This window comes from Nuphar pumila, chromosome 6 (genome assembly GCF_984573655.1).
Source record: "Nuphar pumila chromosome 6, dmNupPumi1.hap1.1, whole genome shotgun sequence".
NCBI lineage: Eukaryota > Viridiplantae > Streptophyta > Magnoliopsida > Nymphaeales > Nymphaeaceae > Nuphar > Nuphar pumila.
This window is the reverse complement of record NC_143254.1, coordinates 19859517-19880081: the sequence shown is the minus strand read 5'-3', so window position 1 is coordinate 19880081 and position 20565 is coordinate 19859517. Positions and strand designations below refer to the sequence as shown.

At 38.9% G+C, this 20565-nt stretch overlaps 2 protein-coding genes across 2 annotated transcripts; both read left to right on the top strand.

Moving 5' to 3' along the window:
- The first annotated feature begins 1190 nt into the window (after positions 1 to 1190).
- On the top strand, positions 1191 to 5117 carry LOC149834227 (LEAF RUST 10 DISEASE-RESISTANCE LOCUS RECEPTOR-LIKE PROTEIN KINASE-like 1.2). Its single transcript, XM_090009316.1, has 2 exons — positions 1191 to 1959; positions 5041 to 5117. The coding sequence occupies exons 1-2, from the start codon at positions 1191 to 1193 to the stop codon at positions 5115 to 5117; spliced, it is 846 nt and encodes a 281-aa protein (XP_089865442.1).
- Positions 5118 to 14439: 9322 nt separating this feature from the next.
- On the top strand, positions 14440 to 15720 carry LOC149834226 (LEAF RUST 10 DISEASE-RESISTANCE LOCUS RECEPTOR-LIKE PROTEIN KINASE-like 1.2). Its single transcript, XM_090009314.1, has one exon. The coding sequence runs from the start codon at positions 14440 to 14442 to the stop codon at positions 15514 to 15516; it is 1077 nt and encodes a 358-aa protein (XP_089865440.1). The 3' UTR covers positions 15517 to 15720.
- The last annotated feature ends 4845 nt before the right edge of the window (positions 15721 to 20565 follow it).

Sequence of the window (20565 nt, the reverse complement as noted above, 5' to 3'; positions counted from 1 at the left end):
TGGTTGGAAGGGTTTTTGTAATTTTATCGAAATGAAAAGGCAGTATACAGGGAAACAAAAAAAAAATACATAATTACTTTGGATGCTATCATTGCTAATAAGGCTTTTTAAAATACTGAAATTACCATTTCACCCTTCATTCCATGAGCAGGTTTCTTTTAGTCTACTGGAACTAGGATCCACTTTTATGAACCCCCATGAACCATTCGTGGACGGGTCTGACTGGACCTTGTTTGATCCAAGCCATGGATGAAGAAAGCTGGAAATCAGCAGGTCATCTATTTTATGCCAATTCAATGTGCCTTTTGTTCCAAGACCCCTTTCTCAAAAGTATGATCATTTCGAACCTAGCAGATGCATAATAAGATAGCAAGACTTGATTGGGTTGGGGATCATCGGTCAATTTTAGAATGGTCGAGCCCAAGATGGACACAGTCAACTACATGGTCTTAGGCAAATCCTTCGAAAATCCATGCTTTGCGCCATTCTGAAGTGAACCAACTCTATCAAGCTTAAATTTGAGATAAGTGTGTATCCAATTTGTAATGTACTTTATTTGTTAAATTATGGGCATTTTATTCCTGTGGAATCAGTTTACACTGTGCTGAATCATATACTCAAGGGTGGTTCAGGGTGAACGATTTCAAAACAAGCTCCTCCATCGAATAACCCTCCTTGAAAGGGAGAAGGAAGCTTGGAATGCCAAGCTATATATATATATATATATATATATATATATATATATATATATATATATATATATATATATATATATATATATATATATATATATATATATATATACACACCTCAGTACTTGAGAATGTCCATTGCTGAATTCACAAAGTGAGTAAGTCACCAGTCCCAACCGCCCCAAGATCCATATAGACCAAGAGCAAGCCCAATGCAACTCAAGTAACACATGTCGGACCAAGGTAACACAGTGAACACCAGACTTGGCAACATCTTGACTAGCCAACCACACCATTCTTCAGTAGAGGGCAATATGGTCAGTTAGTTATACCCCAGGAAATTTCGAAGTTCTGACGCCTATGAAGTCAATATTGCTGGTCCAACCCTCTTAAAACTCTTTATCCCACCTGTCCCTCCGGCAATCCCACATCATCATCATCAGTTCACCACCGTCTAAGCCTCTTATTATTCTCCTCCTACAGTGCACGCTGCCCACTATGCCTCTTTCGCAACACCACCTCTTCCTCTTCTTCTTTCTCTTCATCTCTACTGCCCTCTCGGCCAACATCTCCGAGTACTGCCCGCAGAGGAGATGCGGCAACATCACCATCAAGTACCCTTTCTACCTCACATCAACCGACTCGGCAGCAAACCGATCCCTCTGCGGATACGAGGGCTTCGGCATCACCTGCAGCAGCGACGGGTTGATGCCCACCTTCACCCTCCATAGCGACACGTACGTGGTGAAGAACATCAACTACACCACCAATCAGCTCTCCCTCATCGACGAAGAGATGTACTCCCAGGATTACCCTGCTCCCCGTCACAACGTCACCCTCAGCTCCACCACCCTTCTGAAATTCGATCCCGGTAACACCAACTTCACCTTCTTCATCAATTGCTCCTCCTCCACCACCAATGACCACCCACCAGCAACCCCAACAAACGATGTTTTTCTTTCCATTGGTTGTTTGGATAATGCATCTTGGAGGTTGTACGTCGTTCGCGTAAGGTTCCCAATTCGCCTCCACTGGCTGTCAGTCTGCAACAGGTCTGTGATGGTTCCCTACTTGGGTCCCTCCGCCGGGATCCCGTCCGGCACCTTCCCGTCGTTGTTGAAGAGAGGGTTCGTTCTGGACTGGAGCCATGCGGCGCTCTGCGCTGGGTGCGAAGGGTCCGGTGGGTACTGCGGCTCCAACACCAGCAAGACGAAACCGTTCGTTTGCTTCTGCAACGATGGGGAGCACGATCGCAATTGCAAACACCGTAAGCCTTTCTTCTTCAATCCCTTCCTCTTCTCGCAGTTGATCTGTTCTCATTTGCTGGGTTTTTCTCTTTTCTCGTGTTTGGCTCTGGGGATGTTGGTGGGAGTTAAATTCCATGGGGATCCGATGCTTATTGTCCTACTCGCAAGTGGTTGCGGTCTAGTCACAAACAAATTGCGACAAAAAAAAAAAATCTCCTAATACTCATAAAAATCTGGCTTCTCTGAGAAAAACCTGAGCAAATTATTGCATGTATAAAAATATAGCAAACGGGAAACATATAAAAGTATAAAAGGCACGAAATAGAAAAAGTGCTTTTATCGTGTTTTTTTGAAAATGAGAGAGATTTTGAAAAAAGAAAACGTGTTTTTTGCAGCTTCTGAAAATATCGCAATAAAAATACCCAGCAGCGATGCTAACTTTTAAGAGACTTTCTCGAGAAAAAATCAGCATCTACTAAAGTAATAAAAATTTAAATGCATACAGAAGCATAAATTTATAATTTTTAAATAATATAAAGAATTAAAAAGGATTTGCTTATGGTGTTAATGTCACGATAAAAACGCAGTGTTTTAAAGATAGTCAACACTCTGAAAATGTCGTGTTTTTTGGTCATTATATTTATATCGGCTTGCTGTTGCTGATATTTGTTAAGTAGGTTGGGAATTGGGGTATGGGACATCACCAAATCCAACTTTATACAGTTTCCGATATGGATCTGTAATTGTTTAAGAGGTTTAATCCCAGGATCTGTTTCCTATTATCTTTTCACAATAATAGGTATCGGACAACGTCTAAACTCTAAACAGAACTAGGTATCAATTGGTTTCGGACTCTTGGATTCAATTTCCAGACCCAAACAAACGTAGTCCATTTGGCTAATTGGACCTTGAAGTGACTGGCTGACACCCTAATTATCCCATGGACCCGTCGATCGATCCACCAAGTGCGCACCTTTCTAGTATGTAGGGATGTAAACGGATCAGACTCAGATTGGATATAGTCGGATGTAAGGTAATCAAACTCGGAATCGGATTCCAACTTGGACTGAGAGAAGCTCTGTGGAATCCCGATCTGATTAGCGTATGGATACTAAATTTCTAATAAATTCCAGCTAGTACCATATATGTTTACATGTAAATGTGTTGGATTTTGCCAGACTTTGACTCCAACTCATATTCGTATTCGGGTTTGGATGTGTAAACACTGAAACCCGAATCTTGATTACCAATTTAGTGAGATTCGGATTCTGTTTGATGTCCGACCGTACTAAAAAAACTGGTTTTCCCAAGAACCAAAAATGTTACCAACCAAACAGCTACTTTTTGTATCCGGGCATTGCCAATTTCCTCCCTCAACTCAAGGCCGGGAACAACGTATACTGGACTCTAAATGTAGAATTTAAGAATCTCCGTTTCTCGATCGTTTTCATAATTGGTCATAAATATCGGTTATATTTATAAAACATTATAATTTCATTGCAATATTAACGTCATATTAATGCCTCCTTTAATTTTAGACTTTTGCATTTATAGAACCGAGCGTATAATGTTGATCTTTTATGTTCGGATGCTTGTTTTGCATAATCATGCCTCATGGATGTGTTCAGTTTAGTCCATTTTGATAGAAACTGGTTCTTGAATCATGTTTCTTAAATTTTTTTTGAGCCTTGATGGAAACGATCGGACGATCCAGAGGCTGATTCCTACTAAACATGGTATGTATAGATCACACCTACAACTTCGAGCTGAAACAAAAAATAAAAAAATAAAAAAATAGGGATGTTCACACCTTGCAGGCATCCACACCTATATATACACCCTTTTTGTCTCTAAAATTGAAGGTAATATCAAAGGTTTCAAATTAACTTTGCACTTGGGTTAGTCTGATAACATAGACTAGTTAATTAATGCATGGTGATTTGTGGAACAGCAAAAAATCAATTGCAAAATTTAAAAATGCTTTACATTCCGAGAGTCAGATTAGAAAAAAATAAAGCAACAATGAATTTTCAAGACGTGGTATAGTAATATATGGGTCACTATTATGGGAGAAAACTACTTTTGAACCCAAGAACCCGAGAAACCAGATCCATATTAGGGAGTTATAATTAGAAGGGTTAATCTAACTTTAAATCCTTCATATTAACGTGAGCAACGGTATCAGTGTTCAATTGATTGAGATCACAAAAGCACCCTTATGAGTAGTGGAATTTTGAAAGTTTGTAATTACTTTTTAAAGCTAAAAAGTGTGTTTTGACTCATCAAATTGGAAATAACAAATATACTATTGATGATTTTTTAGACATACATGTGTTTGGCTATTGTTCAAGAAACTTCTTTCGCTCTGATATTTACGTTCTGAAATTATGTCGATCTGTTTTCTTGGAGATTATTTGTTGCATGCTTGATGCTGCTTCTAAGCACTTTGAGATGATTTCTGGAGGCTACTTCATTCATTGGTTATTCATGATTGAAGCTGGAATAAGTGTTAGTTGTTAACCTATAAATTAGAACTTACTAGTTCATTGTAAAGTCCTTGAATCTACATTTCATCACTGCAACAGATAATAAAAATGAATCTCTGAACAAGAGTAAGATCATTGATTTTACGAGTGCAGCACAGAGGAGATTTGACCCCATTCCTACTAACTGGGTTGTAAGGGCCTATGCCCTAAAGTCAAAGGCAACGTCCACTACAGCCCCATCAAGCTGTGTCCTTTCTTTCTTTGTTTTTTTTTTTCATCCTATTTACTAACTTGATCCTCTACACAAAGGAAAAGCAGTATGGCTGTTAATAGGTCGGATCGAGTCCCCTGTCCAACCCTTAATATGGGACAATGGTGATCTCATAGATAGATCTCATTCCTAGTTTGGACATGGGCCATCCATGATGGACATGCTAAATCAAGTTTGCATCTGATGTAGGTCCCTCGTTATGGATCCCAGTTGAGCTCGAATCACTAAATTGCATATGCCATCCCTGTGACAGCAGATCACGAGCAAGGATCAGGCTCAATCAGATTGCACACTTTAGTGTGCCATGGCACCTGATCTGCCCTCCAACTTCTGTTGACTGACAGGTCCAGAGATGGAGGGCGGCAAATACAGCGGCACATTCAAAGTGTGCAATGTTATTAAACCTGATCCGCGCTGGTGATCTGGTTTGGTTTGTTTAGGTGTCCGGCTTTCTACTGCTTGTGTGAGTACTTTTTGTTCATTGCACAGATCTATTCTTCTCCTACCATGAGATTTGCTAACCAACTTGGGTTAGGTCACCTGCCAAGCTTGTAGTGAAGGCCATTTGAGTCGGTTAAAAAAGTCAAACTTGCATACAGTCCTTGCATTATCTTAAGTTGGCGACATCGCAGAGTTTTGTATCAGATATTATTTTGTCTTTCCTTTTGTTTTCTCTCCCTCCTATGCGTTTCCTACATTTCCTTCATTCTCTTCTCCTTCTAATGTCCTTTCCTCTTCTTCTTCTTCCTCGCTCTCACAAATGTTTCCCCATCGAATCCTTGAACCATCTCTCACAGTTCAGTTGGCAATCACTTTCTTCTTTTTCTTATACTTCTTCACGTCTAGTGCAACAGTAAACCCACAGTACTCGGCCTGTACCCCTCAAACCTGTGATGGCACCACCGTGAAATACCCTTTTTCTCTTTCATCCCAATCTGAGAGCGGCTGTGGATACCCAGGTCTCAATCTCACCTGCGAAGACAACAACCAAACCCTTCTCTTCCGAACACCTACTGGACTCAGCTTTACGGTGCTGGGAATCGACTACATGGTTCAGACCATCAAACTATCCATCGATCAAAGCCAGATCGATGGCTCCGATCCCTGCTTCTACCCCAATAGAAACATAACGCTCAGAGATATCAGTGGCAACCCACCTCTCCCTCTCAACTTCACCACTGAATACAGAGAGCAGACCTTGTTCTACAATTGTTCAACCCCGCCCTTTGTTAGTGGTGATTACACTAGCGGTGGCTACGATTTCAGAGCCAATCTCGTTCTCTCTTGCACCAACTCTAACGCTACCGGTCACTCTTACGCTTTCTTCGACGACTCTTTTTCCAACTCTGCCGTGGTTTGGAATTGCCAGGCGACGGTGAATTTCCCCGCGTTGTCATCATCTGTTTCAGGTGGTGCCGATGATCCAACAATGCTCTTTCCCTTGGAGTTTGTCTTGGCGTGGACTTCCAATACCGAGCGCAACTGCGCTGATTGCACCACATCCGGTGGGCAGTGCGGGTTTAACGTAACCGCGGACTTCATTTGCTTCTGCCAGAAGGATTCTCACTATGGGACTTGCAGCCATTCCAGTAAGTCTCTCTCTCTCTCTCTCTCTCTCTCTTTTGATTAGCACAGGATTGGACCGTGGTCGTTACCATAAGCTTTTCAAATTCTTTGCTTCAGAGACGTTGAACCAAACTCTTGTTTAAGAGACTTTACTCGAAGCCCGATCTTTCATGTTGATTTTCCTAAGCAAGACGAGAGCAACCTCGGTTGCTTGTATATGATTTATCGTTCTTGAACGTTGATAAGATCGGTCCATTTAGCAGCACCTTAGGTGGCATATGTTAACAGCGAGACGGAAAGAACTTAAAATCAAAGCTAGCTTGGTTCAGCTTGTTGACCTGCTCGAACTCTCTGTTCAACATTCTTCGTATATACATACATTTTTTTACATACGCTATGCGAATCCTAGTGTATGTATCTCTCAAAAAGAAACTCTAACGGTGCTCCAGTGTCTACTTTCTAGAGAGGATTAATGGATAGTTTTGTCTACCTCCATCAACTGAGGGGCCTCTTTTGGTCTTGAACCAAAAACATCTGGTTGGAGTTTGGTGGTGACACCGATGACCAAACAACCATGACCAAGTGTGTCCACGACAAGGCTAGCTACCGATCATGCTCGAGGTCATTTTCGTCATTAGATCCGATAGTTGGCAAAAAGAATATGTCAAGCTCTTCCCCAGGTCACAAGTCGCTTATTTTAACGTTTAGCGAACCTACAGGAGTTTGGCTTTTCTAAGGGAGCGCAGTGGTAACGTAAGGGCCATGATTACATAATTTTTGTATGAGCCCATAATCTAAACCCTCATCCATGCATCGCTGCGATCAACGGCCTTTATATGTCGTAAATTCGCATCTATTTATGCGTACAATGCTCGGTCCCACTGCAGTTATCTGGGCCATAGATTACCAAGATTGACGTTCCCAAGTGGACTCGTTAAATGCTCGCAAACAATGGTTTAGCTGTGAGGAGGCGACAAATCTTAAGCTGTAAATATTTAGGAGGTTTCAAACAAAGTCATCGCTATTCATTTTTGTACCTGCCCTTGTCATTTTTTCATGGCAAAGTATCCTACCTGCACCCCTAGCTAAGCATTTAAAATAACGTTAATTACGCCATGATGTTGAATTTTTTAATAATATATAATAGTCTAGCTTAGTGAGATTATATTTTTCTTCACTATGCATCATCATTGTTTGCCTCTTGACAATTACAATAACAGGATCTAGTCAAACAAATCCACTGTGAAATTACAAGGAATACCATCCTTTTATTTTGATATTATTGGGCCCAGACTGATCCAAAATGATGTGCACTAGGAGGACATTATAGGAGTAATATTTATGCACCAATAGTTGCGGTGAAACTTGAGAAAACAAATGCAAGGTTTTGCATGCATAGCAGTAATTATGCGCATGTAGCAGTAAATACAATTATAAGAAATCAGAAAAACGGAAGACCATTGAACTAAAAGGTGATATGTAAGATTGTAAACTAATTGTAGCTCTAGGTAGAAGATTCAGAAATTATTTATTTTATTATGAAATCTGGGTGGCATTGAGACAATTGGTCTCTAGATTCTTTTAATGTCTATATAATCATCAAAAGTTCCTGTAATTACACCAACTCCAATGATGATCTAGCTTGTGTCGTCTAATCCATAAAATATTCAATAGAAATATTGAAAGACCCATGGAGCTGCTGCAGTAGTACAGGATTCTAACTAGCAGCATTTGAGATTTAGGTTTCTTCTTGATTATGTTAGTGTGTGGCCCTTTCTTGGTTGTTTTTATTTGGCGGTTGTCTTTAACATGGCCTTCATCTCTCCTATCCCTTACCTGCCTTACGCCTGTCTCATAGTCCTAAACTGAACCGGCCCGAGGAACAGTCTAGAGACTAGGTCTAGCAAAACGAGCACTTGACTTCATATTGAAAATAACCTCGCATCTTCTCTGTGTTCTTGGAAGTAGGGTTGACCTCAGGTCGAGTACCTAACCCCATATGGGAGCGTCGGGTCTGACTCCGCCTGACTAGTAAATGTGCTGGTCCTAAGTAGGTGGAACTTAATATTTGAGTGGACCCGAAGTTGGCCTGGCCCGTTTATTAGTCGAACTAATTAAAAGATCCTGACCCACATCATGGGACATTGCCCGAATAAGACCTGTGTCTCTCGCAAACCTGACAAGAGCTGGACTGGGCTTTCTTTCGATGGTCAAGTTGCGCTTGCCAGCCCTAGGATACCTATCTTGACCCACTTCACGAGCCAATTCAAATACTAAAATTTGTATATGGAATTGAATCAAAATTGAATTGATCGAAACATGACCTGTACTTTAAAAATATGGCTCTAAAGCTGTAGCCACTCAGCTATATCTCCAATATCGTTGTCTGATTGACTCAACTCATGGAAATCTTGTTAATTGCTTAATACTTCAGTTTTAGTTAAACTTAGCCAAGTCTTCTGCTCAATAATTAAGATTAACATACCTTCCCTTTCACGGCTTATCAATAAAAAATTCCTTCCACCACGACCACGCTCGCTATTTATTAAGCTTGTCTGTGCCCCTGGAATTCAAGTATCGGAAAGGACTCTGTTATTTGGTCTTCGACGTCCTTGACAAGTCCATTCGTGCAATTATTTTGACAAGTCGGTCCGATCAAAGTCTTTGGCTATTCTCATTTTTTCATGCGATTCAAGGGGACGTCCATTTCCCACCACCACTCAAGTGGTCCACCGTCCCTCGCCTGAAATGGAGCGAAATAAACACGGTCATTTCAACAAACATTGGATGCAGTTGACGCTCAGAACGGCGTTTTTCTTTTTATAACATTTTTAGGTTTTTTTTGTTTTTGTTTGATTTTCATAGATTAGGGTTTTCTTCCTATTGATTAGGGTTTTTTTCTATTTCTTCATTCTTTCCCCATCAAACAAACAGACATTTGTTGGGCTTGAAACAAAAAGAACCGGACAAACAGACGCAATATTGTGTTCCGTACTGTTTGTTCATTTCGTCCAATCCTGAATAAGCCATCAAACAACCCCTCATGGAACCTACTTCCTCCAATGACACCGCCACAAGTCAGTCACATGATGGCCTTCAAATCCAATCAAAAGCTAAAAAACCACCCAAGGTTTCTTCTCCACCATCTCCACGTTTCTGGAGAGTTGGTGCTCGTCTTGATAAAAAAAAGAAGACAATCGGAGATGCAACTCTTCTTCAATCATCCAAGTCGCCGAATTTCGCTCTAGATCCGCTGGATGCACAGATATGTCTTTCTACAGTTTGTGTTTTTTTTTTTCTTGGGGTTATTCTTACTCATCTTCTCTCCCATAGCGCTCTGTCCGAGACCAACCCAGTTGACTACCCTCTGCTTTCAACTGTAGTAACTCCATTCAAATTCTTTTCCACCAATGCTACTCATGAATCTTCACATCTCCTTGACTATAGCTATCAATCCCAATTAAAAAAAAGAAAAAGAAAAACTGTGATCATCCCATATGGTATACCCCTCTTTCCATCCATGATAATTTTTTTTTTTGAACCATGCCACTGTATTCCTGTGAAAGAGGGAAAATGTTGACAGAAAGTTTGGCCCTATTTTTCTTTAGGAATATAGTGTCTTAAACCACGCTTAAAAAATTCGAAAAACAAAAGCAGGTGCGAAAGGATGATTCTTGCTATGGAAGTTTCAAAGATTTAGATAGGGTTAGGATGGGAAACTGGAATGTGTTTACCAATCAAATATGTTTGCTGATATGAATTGAGATTTTCATAGGTTTTTTTGTAAATCTTACCTTGCAGATGCATTCTGCATGATCCATTTGCTAGGAATTGACCATTAAATCATCGTAATCCGATCAAGAAATGTAATTTATGCTCTTAAAAGATCCTTCTTATACATCATAATTGGATGATCCAAAGAGTCTTTCTATAAAACCAAGCTTCTAGATCATATCCATAAGGTGAAATTTTCAAAAAAAGTAAAAAAACCATACCAGTAAACATATTTCAGTTACCCGAGTTAGGATTGTCTTAATTTTATAAGTGTTCAACTAGTGTATAATTACCAAATTAAACCTAAAATGATGTCATATTTAAATTTATAAGGCTAATTTTGTTGTGCGTTTGATTGCTATGATTAAAAAAAAAAGACTTAAATAAGCTTTCTCCGTAAACTAGTGACACTTGCACCTTCTCAATGTATGTCTCAAACAGAGGAAAATTTTTCATTGCAATTTACCCTAAAAGTGTCACTTTTCTACTATCTTGTGTCCAATTAAAATTCTCCCATTAAGGCAAAAGGGTCTTGAACAAAGGTAAAAGCTCTACGAAGCAAAAGAATCCTCAAGGGTGCGTTTTCATTGCAAGGCAAGGCTCTCCGTGCAGAAAATAGCACGCAGAGTGCTTTTTTTTTTAATTTTTTGAAAGCCTAGCTGGGGTTAGGCAGACCCCTACCAGTTATACAACTATACCATTGGCTTTTGAACCTGCAAAGTCTCAACACAAGCTGACATGAACCAACTGCTCCTAGCCTCCTACCAGACAAGCGGAAACCTTCGTTGGTAGCGGGGAGTGTTATTGCTAAAAGAAAGTCCGACCACTCCCGGTGGGACTTTGTTTTGGTGGTAAATGGGGTTAGTGGTGGGTGGGAAGGTTTCTTCACAGAAGTCTCCTCCCCCTGTTTTATGTGTACCAGCATGGGTTTCACTGCAGATTATTTCAGACATTTTTGTTCACTTTTTTCTATTTCTTATGAAAGAGAGCCTCTTTCGTGAGAAAAACATGAAACAAACGTCCCCTTAGGGGGTTGGGTTGGGTTGCCTCTGATACACCTTTGAAGCTTATGAAATATAAAAGAAATGAGTTGGGTTGGTTGCGACTGATGCAAAGTTCCTTATCTTGGACCTTTTGATTGGTATGATCTCTCTCTCTCTCTCTCTCTCTCTTGTCTCTCCCATCCAATATTCTGTTGGATGTATTTTGGTAATGTTGAATGGTGAATTCTCTCTCTCTCTCTCTGGGTGCGCGTATTTTCATGCCGTGGGGGAAAGACGCATCAGGACTTCTATGTTGCCGCGGGAGTCACTTGATGAAGATCAACACCACGATCTTTGAGAGTAGGGTCGTGTTGTGGCCTTCATCACCACGTCCATCTATCATGGGTCACTTCACATTTTTGCTGTTATCCTCTCAAAAGCCAAAACTTTTGCACACCCAAATGTGAAAACAAAGACTGGTGTGGAGGCTTTGCTTGGACGTTTACTCTTTGACCACAATGTTTTGTTGACACTTCCACCACATACCTCCAACTGGAAACTGGCCACGTTGGTCTTAGCTTGTCGTAACTATGATGTTGCCATCTTGATGGCTAACTCAGTGAGCATCTAACCTTCAAGTTATCTGACCAAGGCTGAAAAATCGCCATCTTGGAGAAATCTTCTCCAATAATGTGAAAAAGGGAAAACTCCCACCTTGGTAAGGAGGGGACTAGCGGGCAAAGATATTGCCGAATGGGGTGGATGTTCACCACTCTAAGTTGTATGATATCTCTCCTTAATGGGACCTGCTGCCTCCAATAACACCGCCACAAGTCAGTCAATATGTTGGCCCTTAAATTCAATCAGAAGCAGAAAACGACTCAAACTTTCTTCCCAACCATCTTTCTTTGGTGCTCGTCTTGAGAAAAAAAAGAAGACAATCGGAGATGCAACTCTTCTTCAATCATCCAAGTCACCGAATTTCACTTTAGATCTCTTGGATGCACAGATATGTATGCGTACAGCTTGCGTTTCTCTTCTTTTTTTCATGGGGTTGTTCTTACTCTTCTCTCCCATAGCGCTCTGTCCGAGACCAACCCAGTTGGCTGCCCTCTGCCTTTCAACTGTAGTAACTCCATTCAAATCTTTTTCCCGTTCACCTCTCTCAGTTCTTCTCTCAACTGTGGCACCAATATCATCTCGTGCAAAGGAAACCTCACGCAGATTGATTTATTCAATATCCATTTCACTGTTAAGCGAATCTCGTATACCGGTCGTAATATCGAGATCCGCTACCCCGATTCATACAAGCAAGAACTCTGTATATCGCCTCGCAATTTCAGTACTCTCCCTGAAGGACTCCACCGTCATTTCGAATTCCCTGGTCCCAATGTCACCATATTCAAGTGCAATTATGCTGAAGGCTGGCTGCTAAGGCCTCCTTTTTCACTCAAGGAGGAAGGTTGTGATGATGGTTCTTTGCTGTATTACTATTACAGTCCTCAGGAAACGAGGGAGCTGCCTTTTGTCGCAAGTAATATCAGCTGCCCTGTTTATGAAATTCCTGCTGGTGTCGAGGAGTCTGCTGCTGCAAACCTGTCTGTGATATTGAGTAGCGGGTTTCTTCTTCACTGGAGAAGGAATCTTAGCTGTGATGTCTGTAGTAGAACTGGAGGCTTCTGTCGATTTGATGAACATGATGTCCCAGTTTGTCACTGCAAAGCTGGATCAGCACAGTCAACCAATTGTTCCGATGGGACAATCTCAACTTCAAAATTAGGTAGTAATCCAAGTACAGAACTCCTCTCTTGCTTGTCTTCTTTTCATGACTTATTTCTTGTGCAAAGCGTATTTCTACTGATAACAATTGGCTTGTGTCATCCATTTGTCTGCGGAATAACTACTGGTTGCACTTGCCATTAGGTGGTGGGGCCCATCCAATAAGGTTGTCAACAAAGAGTTAGCATCAAGTGTCACTGTTGCCCTGGCCTGTTCCCCAGCCCTGCAGAAGTGAAGGGTGGCACTGTGGGGATGACAAATTACGTTTCCCACAACTTGAAGGCATTTTCACTTATTCATTACGGGGTTACATTGCTCACACAAATGTGTCTGTGTGTGTGAGAGAGAGAGAGAGATCTTGATTCCTACTAGACAAACCATGTAGATCACATTCCAAAAACAGTATGAGAAAAACAAAAAATTGAGACCATCCACACACCTTCCTACCGTCCACATCCTTGTTTTCATGAATTGTGAGTCATGCGTTTATCTCTATCTTGGAAATCAAATTTTATGGAACATCGATTATTATTATACCCATTAACATAGTAAATAAATAAACAACCACACTCTGTGTGTGTGCTCTGCCCAGTGCAGAGGAACCTTCTCTTTTTGATTAGTTGAACTTCTGTTGGTCCTTTCTTGAACTCTTTTAGTACTGGTCAGCATAGCATTGTATAATCATCCAAGAAAACTTCCTGGGCTTGTGGGAGCATGAGGCGCCTCACCAAAGTAGCCTCCACTTGAACCTGCCCTGGCTAGGCTGCATGAACTAACTCACCTTTTTGTCCTTTGACATGCTAAAATTCACTTATACCATGTCTAACATGCGGTAATATTTTTATTTTTTTTGAGATTTTTATTAAATACTTTTGCAATTAGATGCTTTCTTCCATTCCTAATAGTTGATCGGAATTCATGCATGTTTCTTTTTGTTGTTAATGTTCGATCTTATTTGTCTAGATAATTGTTGAGAAGTGTGTAATTAACTTTCTAGTTCTGGTAATTTCATGCTGTTTCAGGAAAGCGCATATGGCTGAAGGTCGTAATAGGTAACCACTTCCAACATTGATCTCTTATATGAGTCGTAGTTCATTTCATGTTGATCAGGCTGACTTCAGTTTGAAGTCGCCGTCTCAGGAAATATAACATTGAACAGGCCCCAAAGATCTAAGCTCATTCTCTAATTCATGTGTGCTTGGAGCCCACATTTTGCCAGTCATAGTCTTTGCTACTCCGACTGAGTGTGAAGTCCAACCAGATTTTACTTGGCGCAATGGTGCCATTCAATCATTCAGTTGGCATAAACTTGTTGATCAACTCAAAATTGAGTTGGCAATGTTAGCATAACCATGTCATCTTAGCATATATGGACCAAGCACCTAGTGTTGCTGGCCGGCCAGGGCTCACCAAAACCTTAAGGGATGCAGGTAGCAAAAAGTTAAATTCTTTGAGTTTTCCTATCATGAGCATGACCTTCAGCTTTATTCCACAGGTTTATCCGCAGCTGTTGGCAGTTTTCTCTTAGCAGCCCTATGTTTCTTCTGCTTCCATCGCTATTGTGCTAGGAGAAGGCTATCCCCCTCTGCAGTCTTTCTCTCCCGATCCCTTTCGTCATCAAAAACTTTGAGCACACTCAACATGGAAAGCATAAGCTTCCACCAAAGGTGCGGTGGCCGTGTCACCATCTTCACATACAGGGAGCTAGAAGAAGCCACCAACAATTTCAGCCCCTCAAATGAGCTCGGCGACGGTGGATTTGGTGCCGTCTATCTTGGAAAGCTCCATGATGGCCGGAAAGTGGCTGTGAAACGACTGTACGAGAACTACAATTGCGTTGAGCAATTTATGAATGAAATCGAGATCCTCTCTGGCATCCGCCACCCGAATCTTGTGTGCCTCTATGGGTGCACTTCACGCCATAGCCGGGAGCTGCTCTTGGTATATGAGTACATAAACAATGGAACAGTTGGTGACCATATTCATGGCTCACGCGCTGCTGAAGGCCATCTCACATGGAAGGTGAGGTTGAATATAGCTGTTGAATCGGCCGAGGCATTAGCATACTTGCACCGGCTTGATCCACCAATCATTCACAGGGATGTTAAGACCAACAACATACTCCTTGATAAAGATTTCCATGTCAAGGTTGCCGATTTTGGCTTGTCGCGCCTCTTTCCGTCCATTGATGTGACGCATGTGACGACCGCACCACAAGGGACACCTGGCTATCTTGATCCCGATTATCACAATTGTTACCAACTAACAGATAAGAGTGATGTTTATAGCTTTGGTGTAGTACTTGCAGAGCTCATCTCTTCGTTGCCGGCCATCGACATCCAGCGGCACAGGCATGAGATCAATCTTGCCAATATGGCAAAAAACAAGATCCACAATCATGAATTGCATGAGTTTGTTGATCCCTCCATCGGATTTGAGACTGATGAGTGGGTAAATCGAACTGTGAGAGCTGTTGCAGAGTTGGCATTCAGGTGCTTGGCACCGGAGAAGGAGGTGAGGCCAACAATGGATAAAGTTGCAGAATCACTTGGGCAGATTCAGATTCAGATTCAGTTAGGGGAGTGTGAATCACAGCAGATAGCATTGTCTCCAGAGATGGAGACTGGTGCATTGGTGAAATCTTGCCCCCCACTGTCGCCGAAATCTGTGACAGATAAATGGCCGAGCCGCTATACTACACCTAATAACAGTGGGTAAGATTTTGGTGACAATTGTAGTTCAGAGAACACCATTGGAGTTAATGAAGTGTTCTGGATACAGGCTTCCTTTCTCTGTATTGGAGTTAATGTAGTGTTCTGGATACAGGCTTCCTTTCTCTGTATATATGGAGACGTTGTATTAATCTTGCAGGGAGGCTGTTGGCCTTTATATTCTAATAATGAGTTGAAATTGCTTTTGGTATAGGATAAATAATCAACCCTTTGAATTGAAATTGCCTTTGTATAGGATAAATCTGTAAAAGATTGTAGTGGGATACGATCCATGGGAAGCAGATCCATCCCAAATGGAAGTCGATCTCCTCAAGGGTCAGGTCTATCCTCATTTTTTGTTAAGTGGTTAGGAATGATTCCTAAATGTTATTTGTTTTTCTTTTTTTTGGCCTTCTACATTTGGCTCTTTTTCCTATTGCATATATGCAAAGTCATTATATATTTGGTTGTAACCTCCTCTCGTGAAGTATGAGACATCAATAGGAGCAAGCTCCTCGGGGATGTAGGCATCTATTGGCCGAACCACGTAAAAGATTGTTGTGCATGTGATTTCCTTTATGTTTTTTATGTTGAACATGGTATCAAAGCTAACAAACCTGCAACAAATCTGTTTGGTGTATCCTTTATGCTGCAACAATGGCTAGTGATGGTAGTAGACCCCGCGACTCATTCAAGACATTGGTCTAAGAGCCGAATCTTATTTTGAAGATCACCACAGCTTTGCTCAACGGCAGTAACAATCTATCGTGGTCTAAGGCAGCTACGTTATTTTTGAGTGGCAAAGGAAAGTTGTGACATATTACAGGTAAAACTCCCAAACCAGCTGCATCTGACGCTACTTATGATGCTTGACAATCTTTAGACCATCTAGTGATGACTTGGCTTCTGAATTTTATGGAAGCCAACATTGTAAAATGTTATTTATTCATTGGAACGATTATGGATTTATGGAATGCTTTGAAAGAATTTTATGGGCAACAAAATAATATTGCTAAAATTTATCAACTTCAACAACAAATTGCCTAACTCCAAAAGAGTGATAAATTCTTCTATAACTATTTAAATACCTTAAGAGGTATGTGGGATGAGCTCAACCATTATCGTCCTATTACTAATGATGTTAATGTGCTAAAACAAAGAGAATAAGATAAGGTGTTTAAAGTTCTTGTTGGATTGAGTCAAGAGTATGAGAGCATACGAAGTCAAATCTTAATGTGTAACGACTCCAACTCGTACCTATTAAAAAGTAAATTTTTTTTAAAACAATTATGGAACCATTCCCAGATATCCGAGGGCTTTACAATCATAACCAATCCACAACCATAAAAGATCTTACATTACCATCAACAAAAATAAGCTAACTTTATTAATTAAATAATAGAGTTTGAGAACATGTGCAAACGAATATACATAGACAAAAAAAGGTGAAGCCACTCTGTCTCTAAGTAAAACGATCATGAAGTTATGTAGCCTTCGTAGCTCCTCGTAGTAGCAAGTTCCCTCACTTGATCTCAAAAGTTAAAAAAAACATAAAAATATGGGTGTCAGAATCATAAATCATGTATACGAGTTCCTCTAATGAATCAAATAAGTAAAAAGAATATGAATAAGATTCATGCAATATTTTTGAGGAATACAATTATAATGACTTTATTACTCAAATAACCACTCATGCAATAGAGAACCATTATTATGTAATATAAAACAATTATCATGTGATAGAGAACAAGTATTATGCGTTAGAGAATAATTATCATGCAACTATTAATATAACACAAATAAGGAAACATGTAAACATGCATGATCTAATGCATAACAGAAATATGTATGATATTTATGCACATGCATGAGTAATTTATTATCTTTTATCAGAGTTTTCTTTTATATATATGTCTCTATTAAATGCACACAAATTTTTTATTACTCTTTTTATTACCATAACCCGCAGATACTCAAAATATGTATAACAATTCTCGAGGGTAAGTTAGGTTTTCAATTGTAGCTTAGCACACAATTTATATTTTATTATTGAGTTCCACACTTAGCCCTCGAACAATATCAGAAATCAACATCATCCATAAGAACATTAGAAATCAATATCTAATGCTGGGACACCAAGAAAATCAACATCCACTTATGCCACTTTCTTGGTATACTAACACTACAAGAATTCTGCGGATTAGCGATGAACATTGTTCAACGTAATTTCATCGTTGAACTGTTTAGCGATGACTTAGTGATGAATAACGTCCGTCGTAATTTCCTGGTCGCTAAATAGCGACAGAACTGATCTGTCGCTACTTCCGTCACTAATTCGCGATGGATTAACGAATGTCATGATCCATCGCTAAATAAGGACTGATTTGGTTTTACGAGAGATATATATCCGTCGCTAAAATTTAGCAACGAATATGTATCTGTCTCTAATATCCATCGCCAATTTAGCGATGGATTACATTCTGTCGTAAAACATCGACTGATTCAGTTTTTGAAACAGATAAATATTCATCCCTAATTAGTCGCTAAATTGGTGACAGATATTAGCGACAGATAATATCTGTTTCTAATCCATCACAAATTTAAAAAAAAAATAAAAAAATTTGTTTGAAATATAAATATCAAGAATTTTTTTTTCGTTATACAATTTATATAACCTGTGTATAAAAAATAAAGTACACATAAAAAATACATATACAAAGCAGGTAAAACAAATTTAACATAAGTTATAAGTGAAACAAATTTAACAACCGAGTATAATCTGTGCCAAGTTCTAATTAGTTACAAGTGAACATATACAAAGGGTTTCGTTTGAAACAACAAGTACGTGAAACAAATTCAATGCATAAATCTAATCCTCGCCAAGATTCAGAGCATCATCCTCTTTATTGTCTCGATATGCCCCTTCATCCATGCCTCCATTAGCTCCTCTATGTTGATCATCTCCAGCATCCTATAAGAGAACCGAAATGTTAGTATTAATAAACAAAATATAATGAAATAAATTATGTGCAATGCAACTAATCTAAGGCAATCAAAGTAACATGGCTGAATGACACATAAACTAGCAATAAAGTGAAGGACATTAACATAATTCAGAGATTATCAAAATCTTTTATAGTGATTCAATCATGCATATATGTGTTATAAGGCAGTCAAAAAAATTTCATAGTGATTCAATCATGCATACATGTGTTCTAAGCTTGTAAAAAAAAAATATTTATAGTGATTCAATCATGCATATATATGTTCTAAGGCTGTAAAAAAAATTCATATTGATTCAATCATTTATATATTTGTTGTAAGGCTGACAAAAAAAGTTTATAGTGATTCAATTATGCAGATATGTGTTCTAAGGTTGTCAAAAAAATATCATAGTGGTTCAAGCATGCATATATATTTTTTAAGGCTGTCAAATAAATTTCATAGTGATTCAATCATGCATATATGTGTTCTAAGGCTGTCAATAAAAGTAAAGTTCATATTGATTCGATCATGCATATATGTGTTGTAAGGTTGTCAAAAAAATTACATAGTGATTCAATCATGCATATATGTGTTCCAAGGTTGTAAAAAAAAATCATAGTGATTCAATCATGCATATATGTGTTCTAAGGGTGTCATAATAATTTTTTAGTGATTCAATCATGCATATATATATATATATATATATATATATATATATATTCAAAAGGTGTCAAAAAACTTTCATAGTGATTCAATTATGCATATATGTGTTATAAGGCAGCCAAAAAATTTCATAGTGATTCAATCAAGCATATATGTGTTTTAAGGTTGTCAAAAAAATTTCATAGTGATGAAATCATGCTTATATGTGTTCTAAGGTTGTCAAAAAACTTTCATTGTGATTCAATCATGCATATATGTGTTATAAGGCAGTCAAAAAATTTCATAATGATGAAATCATGCTTATATGTGTTCTAAGGCTGGTAAAAAAATTTCATAGAGATGAAATCATGCTTATATGTGTTCTAAGGTTGTAAAAAAACTTGCATAGTTATTCAATCATATATATATATAAATACATGCAGAAATAATATAGAAATTAAAATTTTACATATTCTAGTCCTACCTACATCGATTTTCATGGATTAAAAGATGAAAAACCAAAATAGAGTCCATGGTTCTCTACAAAAATATTGCCTAAAGCTTATTTAGGCTTTTTTTCTCATTCAAAATAAGAGAGAACACCCGTACCTTGTTTGGAGTTTGAAAAGCTACTAAGAGGATCGACAAATGGTTTTGAGAGGAAAAAGATTTCCTCTTCTTCCCTCTCTTTCTTCTCCTCCTTTTCCTTCTTCATTTCTTTCTTTCTCTCTTTTTTTCTCTTTTTTTTTTAGCATATATAGATGCCTCTAGTGGTGATGCCCCCTGTTTTCCAGTACCTTCTAAAGAGGGTTGGAGATTGGGCTTCCCATATGGGAGTCTATCTCCAACTCTTCTTTCTAATTTTTTAAAACTTTAAATTTGTTGACTTTTGCACATTCTTTCCTAATTTATAAAGTATTTTTTTTCTTTCTAGATTTCTCTACTCTACACCTTTCTTAAACTATTAAGGACTCTTCCAGGGAGTCAATTAGTTAGCAAATTCTGAAATTCAAAATTAATTATAATTAAATATTCAAAAACTTTCAAAGAGTACCTTATGCCTCTAGGAGTCTTTTTAACTTTAAATAACTTTAATTTAAACCAATATATTGAATTTGAAGTTATATTTTCGTTGGGTATGAATTTTGAATCTGGATCTGAATCCAAGATTCAAATCCATATATAAAACCCCTTTGGATTCCAACCTGGATTAATTCTTAATTAATATGGGTCTTTGACTGAGTCCAGATCCATATTAAGTTGGATCATAGGTATTAGATCAAATCCGATCCAAATCGAGACCTGGCCTGTCGAGGCGGTCCTTTTTTTTTAAAATGTGATTTTCAGATCACCCGTAGCCCGAATTTAGAAAAGTAAAATATCGTTGAACTCAGGATTCTGAGGCATATCTAACAGTATATACTTCGAA

What these genes read in the sequence shown, in the direction of transcription:
- LOC149834227 (XM_090009316.1), top strand. Translation starts at nt 1,191, where the DNA reads ATGCCTCTTTCGCAACACCACCTCTTCCTCTTCTTCTTTCTCTTCATC. An exon ending in CGATCGCAATTGCAAACACC is followed by an intron (nt 1,960 to 5,040) that starts GTAAGCCTTTCT and finishes GTTGACTGACAG; the next exon opens with GTCCAGAGATGGAGGGCGGC.
- LOC149834226 (XM_090009314.1), top strand. Translation starts at nt 14,440, where the DNA reads ATGGAAAGCATAAGCTTCCACCAAAGGTGCGGTGGCCGTGTCACCATC.